The 19,940-nt window shown below is 42.0% G+C and overlaps 1 protein-coding gene across 2 annotated transcripts in view; it reads right to left on the reverse strand.

Moving 5' to 3' along the window:
* Positions 1–19,291, reverse strand: part of rhbdd2 (rhomboid domain containing 2) — a 46,380-nt gene extending 27,089 nt beyond the window's left edge. The window contains exons 1-4 of one of the 2 annotated variants that reach the window (XM_080210714.1): positions 19,039–19,154; positions 16,350–16,493; positions 12,544–12,942; positions 11,438–11,594 (exon numbers count right to left, since the gene is read on the reverse strand). In XM_080210714.1, the coding sequence (XP_080066840.1) occupies positions 11,438–11,594; positions 12,544–12,904 (518 nt within the window). In that variant the 5' untranslated portion in view covers positions 12,905–12,942; positions 16,350–16,493; positions 19,039–19,154. Of the gene's footprint in view, positions 1–11,437; positions 11,595–12,543; positions 12,943–16,349; positions 16,494–19,038 lie in introns of both variants that reach the window. The other variant, XM_080210713.1, reaches the window with a different exon arrangement.
* Between the last annotated feature and the right edge of the window lie 649 nt (positions 19,292–19,940).

Genomic DNA, 19,940 nt, shown 5'->3' on the forward strand with positions numbered 1-19,940 from the left:
AGTGGATGAGCGTGGCTGGACTTTCAAAAAAGCACTCAATTAGGTGCCACACAAGAGGTTATTATACTAAAATAGGGCTCACTGGATTGGATACTGGATTATGACCATGCACTGAAACTAGACAAGAAACAGAGGACAGCAGGAAAAGGGACATTTTTGGGTTGAAAGGTAAGTAATTAGGCCCAAGCTATTTACAATCTACATTAATGACATAGGTGAGGAGACTGAGTAGAATATATTCAAGTTTGCTGTCGGTATAAAGTTAGGTGAGAAAGTGAGTGGTGAGAAGGTTGCAAAAATATTGCAGAGGGATGGAGGCAGGTTGGGTGAGTGAACAAGAACATGTTAGATTGAATACAATGTGGTGACATGTGATGTTAAAGGTGGGTATTTCCTGGTCCTGTCAGGGGTGGGCATCATTGCAGGTAGGACTGGAAAATTTGGAGACCAGCCAAAAGCCCCTTTCCAAATTTTCCTGTCCCATCCGCAATGATGCTGGCCATTGGTGGGACAGGAAAATTCTGCACAAAGCGTGAATTAAAAAAAAGTATTTTCTGAATGGTGACGGACTGAAAAGATAGATTCAAAATGACCTGAGTGTCCTTGTAGGTGAACCATGGAAAGCAAATAATTAGTAAGGCAAATGTGATGTCAGCTTCTGTTACAAAGGGATTGACACAACAGTAAGGAAGTCTCACTATAGATATAAAGGGCATTGGTGAGGCCAAACCTGGAGTATCATGTGCAGTTTTGCTGCCCTTACCCAAGGAAGGACATACCTGCCCTAGGAAGAGAGCATAAAGGTTTCCTAGGCTAGTTCCTGGAACGAGGGGTTTGTTCCGGAGGGAGACACGAACAGAAAGTTATATTTCCTGGAGTTTAGAAGAACGAGAGGTGATCGAATGAAACATGTAAACTACTTAAGATGTTTGACAGGGAGGATGCTGACAAAATGCTTCCCTTGGCTGGACAATCTAAAACACAATCCAACAATCTCAGCATATTGTGGAGGGGTCAGCAATTTAGGGCTGAAATTTCTTCACTAAATTGGCTGCAAATCTTTGGAATTATCTATCGCAGACAGGAGTGGATGCTCAGCTGTTGAGTGTACTCAAGACAGAAGCTGATAGATTTTTGGGTACTGAGAGATATGGGAGTATGCGGGAAGAGAGAGATGAGGTAATTATCAGTCATTATCAAAATGATTGGCAGACCAGGCTACATATAAAGTCAAAATGATGTACTTCAACTCCTATATTTACTTTGGCTGGAAAATAAGGCATAAACTCAGATGTATCACTACAGCAAGAGCAATAGAGAATCTCTACAGTGCAGAAGGAAGCCGTTCAGCCCATTGAGGCAAAAACTCAAACATCATGAAAAGATAATTGGATAAATACTGCAGTTGGAGCATGGATGCAGACATGGTGGACTGAATAACCACTTACTTCAATTTCAAGGGCTCATCAAGCCATGATGTATTTTCCAAGAGATATCACACTAATGTATATTTTAAAATCCATTCTCAGAAATGATTTCTTTGTTTTTTTAAATATTTTAAATTGCTGAGCCAGACTGTTAGGAACCTGATTTACTGTTAATAGCAGGAGTAATTTAGAATCAAATAAATAAATGATTTCCATTTCCCGCGCATTGCTGGGCTGGCTAATTCATCCAATGCACCTTCATCCTGTCCAGGTATAAATCTCACTTAACTCGACAACGAGCAAAACAAAACGTTACACTGATCCAAATTTCTTAACTAATCTGTAAAAAAAAATCTGGCTGATGTTGAAATCTTCCCTTAAATTGATAATTCTACTGACTTCTATTAACTGAGGTTTTGAATAGAGCAGCTTGAATGGTGTAAAATTCTTCCTATCGCTTCAAGTATTTTGTGTGAGAATCTGTCATTTTAACCAGTGCAAATCTTAAAAGTTATTCTACACATTTACAATTTTTAAAGAGAAAAATCACAACTCAACAGCTGTCTCAAAACTTACAACTGAACAGCTGCTTCAATGATTCATATCCTGAGTGTTTATTAGTAAAGGCATTGGAGAAAGAACAAAGAAAGCATCTGGGTGTGAAAGAATGAGACAATAAAGCAGCCAAACATGAACTTCAAATCGGCAGAAAAATTTAGACCTGAAGAAAGCAAAGTCCAGAACACACTGAACTTAGCGTGACTTTCATACAAATCCTTTCCAGTAAATTAGGCAGCATTTTACACTATGCTATTAATTTCCTTGCATTCAGTAGCCCCGAAAATATTTCTGTCAGGGTGGCCTAAATGCTTTCGCTTTGTTTCTTGACTCCTTAGTGGGAGGCTGCTGGCCTTTGACTGGCATCTTAGCCAGTAATGTGACTGAGATTGGAAATTACATAGCTTTCGATTGGCACAAGACCCTTGGGTATATATTGACCTCACTGTAATTATATTTAATTCAAAACATCTTAATCTTTCACTTGAATACTCTGCTTTTGTGTTAGATTGACAGGCAGAGCTAACTGCGCTCTTGTTGTTTAAATTTAATCTTTAAAGAAAGGATACCAATACTGTAATGTGTAAAGTAACACTATAAGGCAAGAGGATTTTGCAGTTGGATTCATTCCTTTCAAAAGCAATAATTAAAAACCTACTGAAAAATGCCACAGCCAACCCAGAATAAAGGATATAATCACATCAACTCATTTTAAATTGGTGGCTTTTCACAGAAGCTGGTGTCAGACTGCCTTTAAGAAATTCACGAGATAACTGGACTGGAGGTCATACATGCCTGTTGGTAAGCAGTGAACAGAGAGCAGCTGCTGCAAGAAGTAGATACAGTTTTGTTTGGCAATGCTACACAATTCTGAATTAATTCAGGATTACTCAATCTCAATTTGGCGCTACATTCCGAGACTATTAACGAATGTCATTCTTCGTGTGTTAAAAATTAAGATGCTGCAGCAGCTAGCTGTGACTAACTGACATATATTTACAATGAATTTTACATTGAGATATGAAACTAGAAAAACGTCAACAGTAAGAATTAAGAAAGCGGTGGGCGAAATTTTACCAAAGTATGACAGTGTTGTTTTCAGCAAAAAACTCATGTGCTTCTCTCCAGATCTTATGACACTCGCCAAACAAAAATCAAGGGGCATGTTTCATGCTGTCATACGGGAGGGAGGGGGTGGGGGAGCATCAGAACCCGAGTAAACCTCTCCCACAAGCCTACCATGGAGGTCTCAGGGGCCCTCCTCCCCACCCCACAACAGAATTGGCACTTCTCTATTCCTGAGTGAAATCATTATACCTTTTTTCAAACTCACTTAATTTTATGGAAGTAACGATTGATAACAAAACTGTCAGTGCTCGCCACTATTACTCTGTCAAATCTGACAGCAGCTTTTGGAGTCTACACGTGTGCAGTTAAAAGTGGAAATCCAGAAGTGGCTGCCAATGGTTCTACGTTTTTCCATAGGTGCACCATTGAAGCCCACTCAGGCTGCAAACAAATAGCAATCACAGATCTAATGAGCAGTTGCCATTCTGCGATATCAGTTACATTATAAAAACTCTGGAAAAAGTTACACCTCATCGAATGAAATGAAAATTTGTGTATAATGGCAGGCTAAGTACATAATAACTTCTGAACAGCCTCACTGTTCCTGAAAAACTCATTTTATATTCGTGGATGTCAAATTTCTTCATGATAAAAGTCATATTTTTATGATAGTACAGCTTTTAATTTAATCCCTTGTGTCCAAGTTCATTCACACTCCAAACTTTTAATTAAAATAAGTCAGCGCATTTTACTTCCTGGCTTGCTGTGAGAATACTCCAGTGTGATTGGTTGTTTACCCTGCCTGATGACATCACTGTCACTGGACCCAGGGGATGCCCTAGTTTGGAACCACATTTAAACAGAAATTGGGAAAGGGAAAATCCAGGTCACAGATCACCAGCCCGGAAATTCAGCTACAGTTTTTGTAAGCTACTTTTTTTCTCCACTCTTGAAACATCAGAGACAAAATGGCAAACTGACTCAGTCTCTGCCAACATTGTTCTATTACTGGCTGTTGTAAAGTCAATGACTTCACTGGCTGGTGTCACAAGATCTTAAGTTATGCTATATAAACGGTAGTCTTTCCGAATTTAACTTTACAAGATTAACTTCACAAGGTTGAGCTCTGTTAGCTCTCTCTTTCTTCTCATTCTATTTGCATATAGGTGGGCTGTGTTTGGAGCTTCCGTCGAATGCAACAGCAAGCATAAATTTGGCTGGCATGGTGTCATGGTGGTTAGCGCTTCTGCCTCACAGCGTCAGGGACCCGGATTCGATTCTGGCCTTGGGTGACTGCCTGTGTGGAGTTTCCATGGTTCCCCCCATGTCTGTGTGGGTTTCTTCCCAAACTCCAAAGATGTACAGGTTAAGATGGCCATGATAAATTGCCCCTTAATGTCCCGAGATGTGTAAATTAGGTGGATTAGCAGCAGGAAATGCGCGGGGTTACAGGGATAGAGCAGAGGAAGGGGGCATTGGTAAGACACATCATCAAAGTCTCAGTACAGACTTGATTGGCCAATTGACCTCTTCTGTACTGTAGGGATACCATGATTCATCTATGAAGAATTCAACAATCCCGATTCTATCACTCTATGTTGTCACATGACGGGAGTTCTACCATCAACAAAAAACAAATCCATTAACACAGCGAACACCATTTTTTCTCCATAAAAGTATTAAAATTATGATGCTTCCCAGAAAATGTTGATATTTGAGCTCCATTTGGAACAAATTTATAGTCTGAAATTTTTGTACTTAAGTACTTGTCCGACTAAAAGTTCAATTTTTTATTCCTCCTCATAAAAGGAGGTTATGCATTACTGAAATTGTAATGCACTCGCCTATTGGCACAGTCTGCTGTACCGATGTGAGTTTACACATTCAGCTCCCATTTACTGAATCCTTGATCGCTTCCAAGGGGAGTAGAAAGGGAAGAAGGGGAAAAGGGAAGTCAAAGAGAGTGAGAGGGAGGCTGGAATGGGAATTGGGACTTTACTCAATACAAGAAAGGAAAAAAAACTAAATAATAGTTACAGGTTTTTTTGTTACAGCTTAAACTACCCAGTCATAGGGCAGCATTGCAAGATTCTTTGAGGATATAGGCTACAAGCACATTCTGCTGCGCAAAGTGCACAGTTTGGGGAGGTGCAAAAGACTTTGAAAAAGAGCCTAAAGATGACAAAACTATAAACAAATTGTCTAACTCTTTAATTTTTCTTATTAGGGAGAATGTCGTACAGTTGCTTCTCATCACCTTGCTTCATTGATATCATCTGGCCTGTATAAATTTGACATGGTTCACAGCTATTTAAAATGCATCGGATTCCGAGACAAAAGGACACCAAATTCATTACTGAGAAATCCTCTCTCTGAACTTATGCAACAGTCACTCCCACCTGTCAAACCACCTGGAAACAAAATAGTTCTGTTAGATAGGGTCTGAAATAACTATGTATTTGAAAGAGAATGAAACACTCATTTTTCCCTCTCAATGGAAGGAGGACCCCACAGCAATTCTTCAATATCATTGATATTTAAAACATTAACTACATTTAAGACGGGAGCTACAAGTTAAGGCATTTTACTCGTAATTTTTATTAACTAACATATTCTGATTTTCCTTCATTTTTTTCTTTAAAAAATTGCTCTCAAGGTGAGCAATATTAGAGATGGATATTTAATATTGGTTTCAAACATTTGAGGTAAAATTGGCTAGAATGTTCAACAAAAGCCCTCTAACCTATCCCAACTTTCGAACTACAACTCCAACTGAGTTAGTGAGACCTTTCTTCCATTTCCAGCACTTGCTATCCAAGATGTTATATCATAACTACATCCTGCTTAACACTCAACTGTCTCACTGAATATGTGCAAGAGAGTACCCATTTAAACAGCTTGATGCTAACTCTATGGCTAGCAGCCAGTTATGGCGTAGTCATGTTTACACTAGTACATTTTGGTATATATTTGGTACATATTTATACCTTTCTCTGTTATACCTGTGACAGAAAAATAAGATTCATACAAAGAGTAAAACTGGTTCCAGCTAGTGGACCTATAACCAGGAGAAAGAGAGATGGATTTAGTCTAAATAACTTGTGTTGGTCTCACGGTGTCAGTCTAAAAGCTGCCTATGTAACACCTGCTCTATCAGAATGTAGGTTTTAGCAAAGAATATCTGACTTAAATGCAAATTTGAAGAAATAATATGTAGTCTGTTTACCCATTCTTCTGAAAATTTAATAATTTGGCTCCTGGTGAATGGATTGTTCTTAAACATAGGCGAGGATTGGCCTCTCCTCAGGCAGGGTGGGCGACAGGAGCAGAAAATCTCGCAAGATATCCGAATCACATTTTGTGCCCAAGTAAAAGCCTGACTCGATTATCCCGTTCCTCTGCCAGTTTCGCAACACATTTCCCAACACTCATTTCCATAAACTACCAGATTATTATCATGTCTCTACGCCTGAATAAATCCTCAATGTAAGAAGGTCCACTCATGTCGTCATGAGGGTGTGAATCATGACTAGTCTCCTGAAGCGTGCAACTGGCAAGCAGACCTCCCAGAGCAGCTCAGGTGAGTTCACTGCTCAGTGGAGAGAGGGTCATGCCTGGACATGACCTCCTGGGCAGGGGAGGTGGCTTCAATGCTGTTCTTCCAGTCTCCCTTTGCCAGATTTAGGGAAAATTCTGCTCACAGAGTAAACGGAATAACCCAGTCCATTCACCAGAGTTTTCAATATTCCAAACTCCCATTTTAAAGAGAAGTTTTAAGTGTCAGCGAGCAGATCATGATTGACGTGTGACAATACAATGGGTCTGAACAGCCAACACACAATTAATTTAGCAGCACTTCAATGGTATTTTCCCTGTTAAAAAGTTATTTTTAAGTTTATTTATTAGCGTCACAAGTAGACTTACATTAACACTGCAATGAAGTTACTGTGAAAATCCCCTAGTCACCCCACTCTGGCATCTGTTCGGGAACACTGAGGGAGAATTTAGCATGGCCAATGCACCAAACAAGCACGTCTTTTGGACTGTGAGGGGAAACCACAGCATCCAGAGGAAACCCACGCAGACTTCACACAGTGACCCGAGTCAAGAATTGAACCCAGGTCTCCGGCACTGTAAGGTAGCAGTGCTAACCACTGTGCCACCATGTGATGAGTCAGGACCCGAGCATCTCCCCATCTCCATCCTGATTAAATATGCAGCAGGAAGGCAGTTCAACAGCCTTCCTGCACCATCACTAATTGAAACCCTTAAGTAGCTAATTAATGTCCACTTAAAGGTCTCATCCTTTCATTGTGGCATGAACCTAATGGCAGGTGGGGGGCTTGCCAGGCAGTAGGTGCAATAAGCAAATCTGTGTGGAATGCCTTGCAGTTTTCCAGGGTGAGAGGTCCCCCCCTTCAAAAGGCACTCAGTGATTGAAAGGGCCAGCAACAGGAATGGGGACAGGAGCAAGAGGCTGCTGAGAGCCACCAGGTGTGAAACCACTGCTTCTCCAGTGCCTCTAACTGGCCAGCACCATTGACAAAAAGTTACCAAAATAGTTAACAAAAGCAAAAAAAAATCACAATTTTTAATACAGTTTCTTTGAAAATAATGATGAGAGTTTGTTCCACAGGGTATGGTAGTTATTTTGGAAATTCATTCAGAAGTTAAAGCAGTTACATCCCAAACTGGATGAACACAGGATAGATATCGACCTCAATCTCAGGATTATTGAAAAATAGCATCATTCTAAATCCCATCCTTCAAGGTAGGCTACAGTGCACAATATTTGCAAGTCAAGTACTGTCACTGTATTTGTGATCATTTCCAAAGAAGGACGATGGCACTGTCCAAGAGACGATTACTCACTTGCTCACAGTTCTCCCTACAACTGGGAAAGATCAACTAAATGCAGAGTATCCTGTTGTCACATCATTGTACAGCACTTATAGGACACTACTGTGGATTGGGAGGTGATGCAAGGGGAAAGATTTCAGCATCTATCATAAGGTTATTTAAAAGCAGCAATTGACATAATGGAGAACATTTTAATCTGCATACAGATGAACTTTAAAATAAATAATGCTTTATGTAAGAAAATTCTTTAAAGGGAGAATTTTTACGAGCAGACAGACATGGCTGGATTTTGAGAGAGAGAATAGAGTCAATGTCTCAAGTCAGGATGACTCCTTCAGCGTCACCCAGACTGGAAAAGTTGACTGTATTCTTTCTCCACAGATGCTGTCAGACCTGCTGAGGTTTTCCACCACTTCTTTGTTCTGTTTTTCTTCAGATTCCAGCATCCACAGTATTTTGCCTTTAGATGGCTGGATTTTTGTTTTGCATTAGAAGGCCCTTTTAAAACGTGAAAATGGGACGGTCTGGGGCAAACTGAAACAAAGTGTTGGCAATTGTAACGGAGCAATGAACTGCCTTTAAAGAGAAGATTGTTTGGATACAGTCCAGGTATATTACCGCATGGGAAAACAGGAAAAAGGTGGGACAACCAAAGTCAGAGCTCCCTGTTTGACCAAAAGAACAGAAAGTGTGATGAAGCAGAAAAGCATGACCAATGTCAGGTTAATAAGACAAGTTAGAATCAGGCGAACTACAGCAAATTCGGAGAGAAAGTGAAAATGGAAAATAGACAAAGAGAAAGTATGAGAAAAAACTGGCAGTAATATAAAAGGGAATGCAAAAGTCTTCTACAGGTTTACAAATAGTAAAACATAGTAAGAAGAGGGGAGGGGGTCAATTAGGGACCAACAAGACGATATGTATAGCAACTGAGGGCATGGTTGAGGTACGAGGAAGGTACTTTGCATCTGTTTACTGCAAAGTCATAGTGAAGGAAGAGGTCATTGACATACGGGATGGGCTAAAAATTGATAAAGAGATATTAGAAAGACTGGCTGTACTTAAAACTGATAACTGGATAGGCTGTTGGGAACGGCAGAAATTGCAGAACTACTGGACATAATCTTTCGATACTCCTTAGATACGGAGGTGGTGCCAAAGGATTGGAGAATTGCAAATGTTACATGGTATTGCTTTTTTTCAAAAAATGTATTGAGAATAGAATCATTGACAACCTATAACATTGAAGGATATTCAGTCCATCTCGTCTGTGCCAGTTGACAAAGGCTGATACAAGAGGACAACAAAGTCTTGCTGAATATCCACCTCTTTCTTTATACCCATCCAAATAATTATCTGCCTTCCTATTTTTGCTACCAAGTGGATAACCTCAAATTTATCTCGCACTCACTCAGCCTGTCCAAATCACACTGAAACATCTCTGCATCCTCCTCACAGCCCACCCTATCACCCAATTTGATATCATCTGTAAATTTAGAGGTAATACATTTACTTCCTTCATCCAAATCATTAAGACAAAACGTGAACATTTGGGGTCCTATCACAGTCCGTGTTACCCACTAGTCACTGCCTGCCAATTGGAAAAACACCCATTTATTCCAACTCTTCGCTTGTCAGCTGACCAGTTTTCTATCCATCCCAAAACACCACCCGCAATCCCATGCTTTTCAACATTACACAGTAATCTGCTATGAAACCTTGTCAAAAGACATCTGAAAGTCTAAAAACCACATCCACTAGTTCTCCTTGATCAACTCTACTAGTTACTTCTTCAAGGAATTCCAGTAGATTAGTCAAGCATGATTTCCCTTTCGTAAATCCATGCTGACCTTTTCTGATTGTACCACTGCTCTCAAGTGCTATGAAACCCTTGATACCGGACTCTCGCAACTTGCCCAGTACTGACGTTAGGCTCCCTGGTTTATAGTTCCCTGTTTGCTCTCCACTTCCCTTTTTAAATAGCAAGCTAACATTAGTTTCCCTCAAATCTGTAGGAATGATTCCAAAGTCCAAAGAATTTTGGAAAATGATCACCAATGAATCTATTATTTCCAGGGCCACTTCCTTAAGTATTCTGGGATGAAGGTCATCAGGCCCTAGAGATTCATTCACCTTCAATCCCATTAACTTCCCCAAGACTATCTGTCTACCAATACTGACTTCCCTCAGCTCCACATTAAAACTTGTTTCTCTCAGAACTTAGACATAGAACAATACAGCACAGTGCAGGCCCTTCGGCTCTCCATGTTGTGCCAAGCTATGTCTAAACCCAAGATCAAGCTATCCCACTCCCTATAATTCTGGTGTGCTCCATGTGCCTATCCAATAACCGCTTGAAAGTTCCTAAAAAGTGTCCGACTCCACTATCACAGCAGGTAGTGTATTCCACACCCCAACCACTCTCTGCGTGAAGAATCTACCTCGAACGTCCTTCCTATATCTCCCACCATTAACCTTATAGTTACGCCCCCTAGTAACAGCTACACCCACCGGAGGAAATAGTCTCTGCACGTCCACTCTATCTAGTCCCCTCATCATCTTATAAACCTCTATTATGTCGCCTCTCATCCTCCTCCACTCTAAAGAGAGAAGCCCCAGCTCCTTCAACCTTTCCTCATAAGACCTACCTCATAAGACCTAAGAACGTCTGGTACATTTATTCATGTCTTTCTTTGTAACCACAGTAAGAAGTCTCACAATACCAGGTTAAAGTCCAACAGCTTTATTTGATAATAAACGCAATAGCTTTTGGAACTAGTGTTCCGAAAGCTAGTGGCATTTACTAACAAATAAACTTGTTTGTGCCATGGATACACGGTGGCACAGTGGGTAGCACTGCTGCCTCACAGCACCAGGAAATCAGGTTCAATTCCCGGCCTGGGTCACTGTCTGTGTGGAGTCTGCACGTTCTCCCTATGTCCGTGTGGGTTTCCTCTGGGTGCTCCGGTTTCTTCCCACAGTCCAAAAGGCATGCTAAATTCTCCCTCTGTGTACCCAAACTGGCGCTGGAGCGTGGTGACCAGAGATTTTCATACTAACTTCATTGCAGTGTTAACGTAAGCCTACTTGCAACAACAATAAATAAACTTTAAAAACAAAGTTGGCTGAGTAACGGGAAATAGAGAGTAAGGGTAGCTGATTGCTTTTTGAGCTGGAGAAGGATGATGACTCCTCAGTGATCAGTACTATGTTGCTTTTCTTGATATCTATCAATGACTTAGATTTGGGAATGCAGGGCGCAATTTCAAAATTTTCAGATTCCAGCCTCCGCAGTATTTTGCTTTTATATGAACACAGAATTGTGCTCATCTGCACCACCTATACAGTCTAAGAGCCAACACTCACTACTCAGGCTGTCATCTCACTGCTTACAATGGTCACTGGAGACCTGAGAGTTGGTGAAACCATATCTGGAGGAATCTAAACCCTTGGAAGACCAAGGGTGAAAAGGGAGAAATATGTGTCGTTAAAAAGTAACTTTGTTGGACTAAACAGCTGCTTACCTGTTGGTTATCTCAACATTTCTCACTTCCCATAAAGCTGAATAAAATGTGATCCCTGGTATGTCCTTCAGATAGTTGAATGGAAAATACCTCTCCATAGCTGCAGCAGACATCTCATGCAGATCCAGATAAGGAACGAACTGTCGCCCATAAGCATCTTGGAAAGGGGGCATTATTAAGGACAAATATGATAGATCTCATTGAATACAATAACTGACTTAGTTTCTTTACTCAGACATTATCGTTAAACATCTCTTCAAGAAACCTAGGGTGAAACAGTGAAGAATATTAGCAAGACTGAAAATAGCATCAGTTAATCAAGCAAATAATAGCTAGATTGCATCAAGCCTGTAAACTATGAGAGGAATGCTGAAAGAGAAGGAACTTCACTAAAATCTTGGTAAAAGAATCAAGTAAAATAAGAAATAACACAAGTCCGGATTTAGCCATGACGAGGATCTAAGGAGCAGGAAGTGTGTAGATTTGCTTATTTACTGTGTAAAGAAATAAGGAATAAAAGAATAAAATTCTGCAGTAGCATGATCAAAGTGAAAATATCAAAGGAACATCAAGACATAAGAAAGATGTAGGCATAACAACCAGCTGGAGACTCGAAGCGAGAAGGATTGCCTAAGAGATGGCAAACCTTTTTTCCAAGACAGGACTCTCAGAGGTATTAGAAAAACGAGTCCAGATGTGCAAAGAACATTTCAGTAAAGAGACTCGAGTTGCTATATAAACAACACGGAAGATTTTGTGATTCGTGACACCAAGCAAATCAGGTGCAACACTGGCTAAATCTTTGTGCGCCACTCAAAATTTCTTGCTGTCTGACGATGGGTGAATAAAATGACTCAAACTTTGTGACCTTGGCTGAAGACATCTCTCCATTTCAGGTATCCATAACCTTGAGTTATCACATCAGATTGAACTGTCATTTTTGCAATGTATACATGATAGTTAAGATTTTGATGACAATAATCAAGACGAATTATGGTTAGACATTCAAACTGTTGGAGGGAGGAGAGATTTTGGCTAAGCACAAAATTAGCGTGATATTTCAGATTTACTTAGCAAGGCTTTTTGAGGGGCAAAGAAAAGGATACATAGAACTCCTGCTCCCAATCCACAAACGTTGCCAAAGATTGATGATTCCGGTATAAAGAGTGCAAGGAAGAGCAAAATGAACGGGAGGTAAATCAATTTGATGGTTGTTATAAAGACAATGCGATTCATCGGCGAAAGAGATACCGACATCCCCACATAAGCAAATACAACTACAGTAAATCCCTGAATGTCTTTTAGGTTTTGCAGTCCGTAAAACATTGAACCAAACAAAACATAGATGATTCCAGCGAGAAATGTAAATAGGAGAGTGAGGTACGCATACTTGACTGTTCCGACGTTCTTCTCCATAGCACCACCGAAATACCACAACATAATAACGTTGCACACCAACGCACTCATACTCTTATGGATGAACGTATAACTAAGCAACCTGTATACTGGAGTTAAACAAAAAAAAAATGTTAGCGATACAATATCGTTTATGTAAGTCATTGTGGTTGAAGCAACAATGAATTCCCTCCATTCCCAGAAGATGGTGATCTCCATCTTGCATCCTGCGCAAATGGACATCCTTAGACTAGAATTCCCCAACCATTCACACCCTACCGTTGTTGCCAGAGAGAATTTGACACTCAACTGAATCCCTGTTCACTGCAACAGGACCAGAGAATCCCAGCTGCAGGCAAGGTCAGAGAATCTGGCCCTTAATTTGGGAGGGTGTGTTAGCAGACTATTCAACTATGGAATGCTAGTTATCATTTATTACTCAAACACACACTTATTCAGCACTGGGCACAGAAAAGCAATCCGAAGCTGAAGTCATAAAGGAGTATCTTTTTCCTACTCTTGGGGTATTGTGATCACCTGTCATACATCCATGACCACGGATTGAATTTATAAATTCCTGATCCTTGTGGGTCAGTATTTCTGTAAATGGTTAATTTACCCACTCAAATCACCAAGGTGCCTAAAGGACACAAACTCAACCCAAAGTTCTGACATTAAGACCAGGCAATCGGTACACTTACACAAAAGTGTCAATTTTCCTGACTCTGATGTGATAATTTAGGAGCAATGACCCTGGTTTAGAACACACAAGAACATGATGTTTTGTCAGGTTAATGTGAGTATCCCATCACACAAGGGATAGATTAGCATGCTGTTCTCTGTAAGCTTTACGTATTTATAAGCTGCATATCCAACTCAAACTCCTCTCAAAGGAGAAGAAGAAAAAATTTCAACTATTCAATACGCATCACATGAAAGTGTACAGTTTAAAATAGAGCTTTAATTGCTAGGAGCTGTAGAAATAACAAAATGTACTATTACAGCTGTCATTAAAAAGAAAAATAGTGTCTTCATATTTTTTCTTCTCCCAAATTCTGAAAAGAGAAATGAAAACACATTTTTCCTCAATTTTCCATTTAGGGGATGGTAGCAAATTATACTATTCTAGCATTTATTATCCCAGCTCAAATCTCAGCAAGTAGTCAGATCAATATCACCAGTCTAACTTCAGGTTAACAGAGACACAGTCTAACCTACTGTTCTGTGAACATTAGGCAAGGACAGAGTTAATAGGGGGCATAAAAAAGCACTGGCAGGTAATATTAGTGAGAATCCCAAGATATTCCAGAAGCACATTAAGGGGAAAAGGATAGCCACAAAAAGAGTAGGGAAGCATTCTGTGCATGGGACCAGAACATTGGTAGGGTGTTGGACAAGTACTTCACATCTGACTTCACTTGGGAGAAAAAGAATGTAGGTACATAATTCCAGGAGAGGAACTGACATAGGGAGTGATAGGATAACTACTGGAGAAAGTTCTGAAGAAGAACGTGAATATCTACTGGGATAGGTAAGGTTTGATCAGGGCTAGCCAGCATGGTTTTGTCAGAGGGAGGTCATGCCTAACAAATTTGATTGAATTTTTCATGGTGACTGAGTGTGCAGTTGCAGGAAGTGCAGTTGCTGTAGCTTATATGGATTTCGACAAAGCTTTTGACAAGGTCGCACATGGGATCCAGGGTAACTTGGCAAGATGGATCCAAGACTGGTTTAGTGGTAGAAGGCAGAGGGTGGCAGCAAAAGGCTATCTGCGTGACTGGAGGCTGGTGGTGTTACGTCCCTTTTGTTCGTGATAAAGATGAGAATGTGGGGGGACAAGTATGTTTCCGCATGGACAAGCATGTTTGCGGATGACATGAAGATTTGCAGGGTAGTTAATCGTGAGGAAGATGGTCATATGTTGCAGAAAGATATGGACTGGTTGGTCAGATGGGCAGGTCATAGCAGATGTAAGGTGATACACTTTGGAAGGACTGAAAAGACAAGGGAGTTCTCAATGAGTACTCTGAATGGCAGGACACTAAGAGAAACAGAGGGGTCTTCATTGTTTGCCACAGATCCCTGAAGATGACAGGACAGGTTAACAGGATAGTTGAGGGCATACAAGACACTTTATCAGACTTGGTAGAGATTATAACAGCAGGGAGGTTATGTTGGGGCTCTACAGAAAAACTTTGGTTAGGCCAGAGCTGGAGTTCTGCTCGCCTCACTGTAGGAAGGATGTGATTACACAGGAGATGGTGCAGAGGAGATTCACTAGGATGATGCATGGGATGGAGCATTTCAGCTATGAAGAGAGGCTGGTTAAGCTGAGGTTGCTTTCTTTAGAACACAGAAGGTTGAGGGAAGAACCTGATTGACGTGTATAAGATTGTGAGGGGTACGGACAAGGTGAATAGGAAGCAGCTGTTCCCCTGGATTGAAGAGTCAGTAACGAGGGGGTATAAATTTAAGGTGAGGGGCAGAAGGTTTAGAGGAAAGGTTTATTCACCCAGAGGGCGGTGGAAGTCTGGAATGCGCTGCTTGGGAGGGTAACAGAGATGAAAAACTATGTGGATGAGCACTCGAAATGTCATAACGTCCAAGGCTATGGGCGAAGTGCTGAAAAGTGCAAAAAGTGTAGATTTAGTGCATTTCTGTTGGTGCAGATGCGATGGACTGAAGGGCCTCTTCTGTACTGTATGACTGAGATGAATATAATAAGAAGTCTCACAACACCAGGTTAAAGTCCAACAGGTTTATTTGGTAGCCCAAGCCGCAAGCTTTAGGAGCATTGTTCCTTCATCACTCTCAACACCACCAGAAACCCAGCCGCGAACGAGGACAGAAGATTTTGGCCATAGTGCTCTTACCCACTCTTGCAGCAAAGTGGAATTTTGTTTTATCTAATATTTCTGTAAGTGCGCACGAGAAAACAAAATCCAGTGCTCACTTTTCTGGCCTGCATGGCCAGAGGTGCAGATGCACAACATTCAAAGGTCAGGAAATAAACCAAGAAGATATTTTGTCCTTTTTTTGCTCCACGTGTGCTCAAACTATTCTCTAACTATATTCCACTGTAGAAGTGTTATGTGACAAAATGTGAAAGAACTTTATTAGAGATCTGAGAATGCATTCATCTTTTCTTAATTTCTCAAATGTCTTGCTAGGAATGAATAGTATGACCACTAAGTCAACAAAACATGAGAAACAACATTCTGACATGACTGCTCATTACCTTAAATTCATGCTGCAGTGTTCTTTTGTTGCAAATAATTCTCTCTTAATATTTTTGCTTTCCACATGCATTATTCCTGGTATTGTTTTCCCTTGGCCTTCTTCTGCCTGCATCTCATCTACCTAGATCATGGAAGCTGCAGGTTTTACTGACAATATCCAAACTATGAAAATTCCTAGCAATGCTAGGGAGGGAAGGGTCTGAAGAGGAATGGGAGACAGATGCAATTACATGAACTCAATAAGGATCATTTGTAGATATGGCCAGAAGGAAATCTACCTTTACCAGTTCCACTTCACAAGGAAGACAGTCATATCCTCCACTTCCCGTCATGTTCAGCTGTGCCTGTGGGAGTGGTGACCCCAGCCCTACACTTTTTACACCTTCAGCTCATTCAAAGCCACAGAGAAATATTGGACAAATCTGTCAATTGGAAACACAATAATGCATATATCATAGGTTGAATCCACGTCACAGGACTTCAGCATAAAATCCATCCAACCTTGACACTTCAGGACAATAGTAACAGCATTGCACTGCCCAAGGCATTATCTCGTGGATCAAATAACTGACACTTAAATACAAGTGCTGCCTGCACTCAGTGACATGGAAAAGATCTCATCACAAAATTCGACAAATTCTCCCATAATACTGGCCAACATTTATCCATCGGTTTCCATACAGCAGTGGTGGGCCAGTATTTCTCAGAGAAGAAGCTTCAAAATTCCAAACCGTCAGGATCTTTGAAAATGTGTCCGTAAAATGCAGGTATTTTTAATTTCAAAGAAGACAAGAAATAGGTTGGAGTAGGGCATGTGGCTCACCAATCAACATGATCATGGCAGATCTTCTACCATGTTCCCGCATTCTCCCCATATCCCTTAATTTCCTTAGTATCTAAGTATTTCTTGACTTCTGTTTTGAACATGCTCAGTGACTGAACATCCACAGCTCTCCAAAGTAGAGAAGTCTGAAGATTCACAGCCTCTTGATTGAAAAAAATTCTCACCTCAGTCTTAAACAGCCATCATATTATTCTGAGACTGTGGTACTGTGTCCTAGATTCCAAAAGATTTTCTGACAAATTATAATCAGTAGTACAAGTACTAATCGAATATTACAATTAGCTCCTCAGAAGTAATAAATCTTGCAAATAAGTCTGACTGCAACATTTAACTTCAACTGTACGATGTGACTGCTTAGTGTTTTCAGGGAACTCTGCACGGAATGCTTATCCATGGATTAGTGATCAACATCCTGACACTCCGGCACCGTACTGGAGAGTTAAAAATGTGCCGTTTTTCGGATACGTTGTTAAGCCAGGGCCCCAGCCGCCCTCTCAGATTGATGTAAAAAAGACATGGCAAATATTAAATACCAGGAAAGGTAGGGTTAACGTCCTGAGCATTATTTATCCCTCAATCAATATCCCTTAAAGAATACTGAGAGTCAATGGCTTGAGGTTGGACTGGTTTCAGATTGAAGGTGGCGTAGGGTGAACTGTTTTCTGCATGCGCTATATACTCCACACCTGTGGGGAAATTTCTGGAGGTGAGGTGCAGCATTTAGAATGGAAAGCAATGTTGTTATAATGACAGCCTTGGTTGACCCCAGTTTTCGATGAGATAGGGTTTGTAGGATTGGAGAGAATCACAGCTTGTGTATCACTGTGGAGGAGCCAAAAGATTGTGACTAATTGTGGGCAGCCCAAATGTAAGAATGCTCCATAAACCTTCATGATTGATAGAGCCAAAGGCTATTGTGAGGTTAAAAAAAAGTAACGTACAGTGAAGATGACTTGGTGCCTCTCGACGGGCGAAAATACACAGCGGCTGGAGTGTTATCATCATTTACGCCAATGGGATTTTTTTCATCCCGCTGCAGTGAATGGAGATTTGGCCGGCCAGCAAATTCTCTGACCTCACAGCAGCGGAAGCATGGCGTGAACAGCCTGTAAGATCCCACACTGTGATTCTGGAAAGAATTACTCTGCCACTGGGAGGAAAGAATTGAGGAGAATCCTTGCAATCATCTTCTTTGTGGCAGTCAAAGGGAGAGGCTCTGTAGTTACCAACATCGTTCTTGTTTCCCTTCTCAAATATTGTCAAGATCACAGTGTGCCCAGGATTTCCTGGCATGCATTTTCTTCCCAGATAAGTAATGAGGTAGCACACTCTGCCAGAAATGTACCTCCACTGATTTTCAGAATTTCAACAGGGATTGCATCTGCTCCAGGGACTTCATGGTTTGCAAACATCAAATGTGTTTTTTACAAAATTAGGCCAGACTGGAGTAACACTGCGGCTGAGCCAGAAGTTTCAACCAATGGGATTGAGGATGTTTAAGTTGAAGAGTCTTCGTTGAGGAGTTCTTCAAAATGTTCTCTCCAGCAAGCACTGACCGCCTTCCCTGTCCTTGATGAGTTCCCCACCATGTGTGACTCCTAGTGGCGTCTGGCCTTCCATAGATCAGCTTGATAGCACTGACAATAATTCTCTCAATATCAAGATGTTTTCTGCTCTGGACTGCACTGGTTATATCCTAAGACCCAAAGTCTGTCTCCGTCTAGCTAATATCCTACTATAGCGCAGGATGACTGAATCACTACAGTGCAGAAGGGGGGGGGGCCATTTGGCCCATCAAGGCTGCTCCAACAAGAGCCCACCTAGGCTCTATCCCCATTACCCCCTGTATTTACCCTACTAGTCCTCACTAAGGGACAATCCAACATGGTCAATCCACCTAACCTGCACATCTTTGGACTGAGAGAGGATACACGTGCAGACTCCACACAGACAGTAACCCAAGGCCGGGAATCGAACTCGGCTCTCTAGCACTGTGAGGCAGCAGTGCTAACTATCGTGCTACCCCCTTGTTCCTTGCCATGGAACACTAGGTGAAGCCTCCTCCCGCCCGCCCGCCCGCCCTCCCTCAGTCTCCTGGTGTCTGGGAGCCGCAGCGCCCTTACCTTGCAGGCGGCTCTGGAAGTGTCCCAGGGTGAAGGTGTGCTCGCCCAGCATCTTGTGACTGCAGGTCAGGTAGAACATGATCCAGCCGAGCAGGGCCAAGGAGACGGTGGCGCAGGGCAGCACGGGGATCAACGACTTGACCATCCGCACCAGGCTGGGCGGCTCGCTGGGACGACGAATGCGCTCCTGGCCGTACTCCGCCATGGCCGCGGCGCCGGCGGCGGCAGCAGCAGCACCGAGCTCTGCCCCTCTCCACCGCCCGGAGGCCCAGGCCTCACCGCGCGCATGCGCGCCGGGCAGCCCGTCGCCATAGCGACCAACCCTTCCCCCTTCCCAGTGTCGCTCTCACAATGTCCACTGCCCCGGGCCATTGTGCTCCCTGACTGCATCCAGCTCCCTCCATCCACAGCTTTACTTCAGTCAGCTCACTTTTAAAGTTTAATGTTTGTTTTATTTCTTCGTGCTTAAAGTTTATTTATCAGTGTAGGCTTACATTAACACCGCAATGAAGTTACTGTGAAAATCCCCTAGCCGCCACACTCCGGCGCCTGTTCGGGTAACACTGAGGGAGAATTTAGCACGGCCAACGCACCCTAACCAGCACATCTTTCGGAGGGAACCGGAGCGCCCGGAGGAAACCCATGCAGACACGGGGAGAACATGCAGAGCCCCGCACAGACAGTGACCCGAGCCGGGATTCGAATCTGGCTCCCTGGTGCTGTGAGGCAGTAGTTCTAACCACTGTGCTGCCCCCAGACTTCATAGAGTTGCTCTTCACACCCGCAGGACTTCTCAAAGTGCTTTACAGCCAGTTTGTGTTCTTCTGAAAGTGTTGACACCACCCTAGTGTAGGTAACCCAGCCGCCATAATGCACACAGCAAACTCCCGCAAACAGCAAAA

Source organism: Carcharhinus amblyrhynchos, chromosome 23 (genome assembly GCF_965287045.1).
Source record: "Carcharhinus amblyrhynchos chromosome 23, sCarAmb.v2.hapA, whole genome shotgun sequence".
Taxonomy (NCBI): Eukaryota; Metazoa; Chordata; class Chondrichthyes; order Carcharhiniformes; family Carcharhinidae; genus Carcharhinus; species Carcharhinus amblyrhynchos.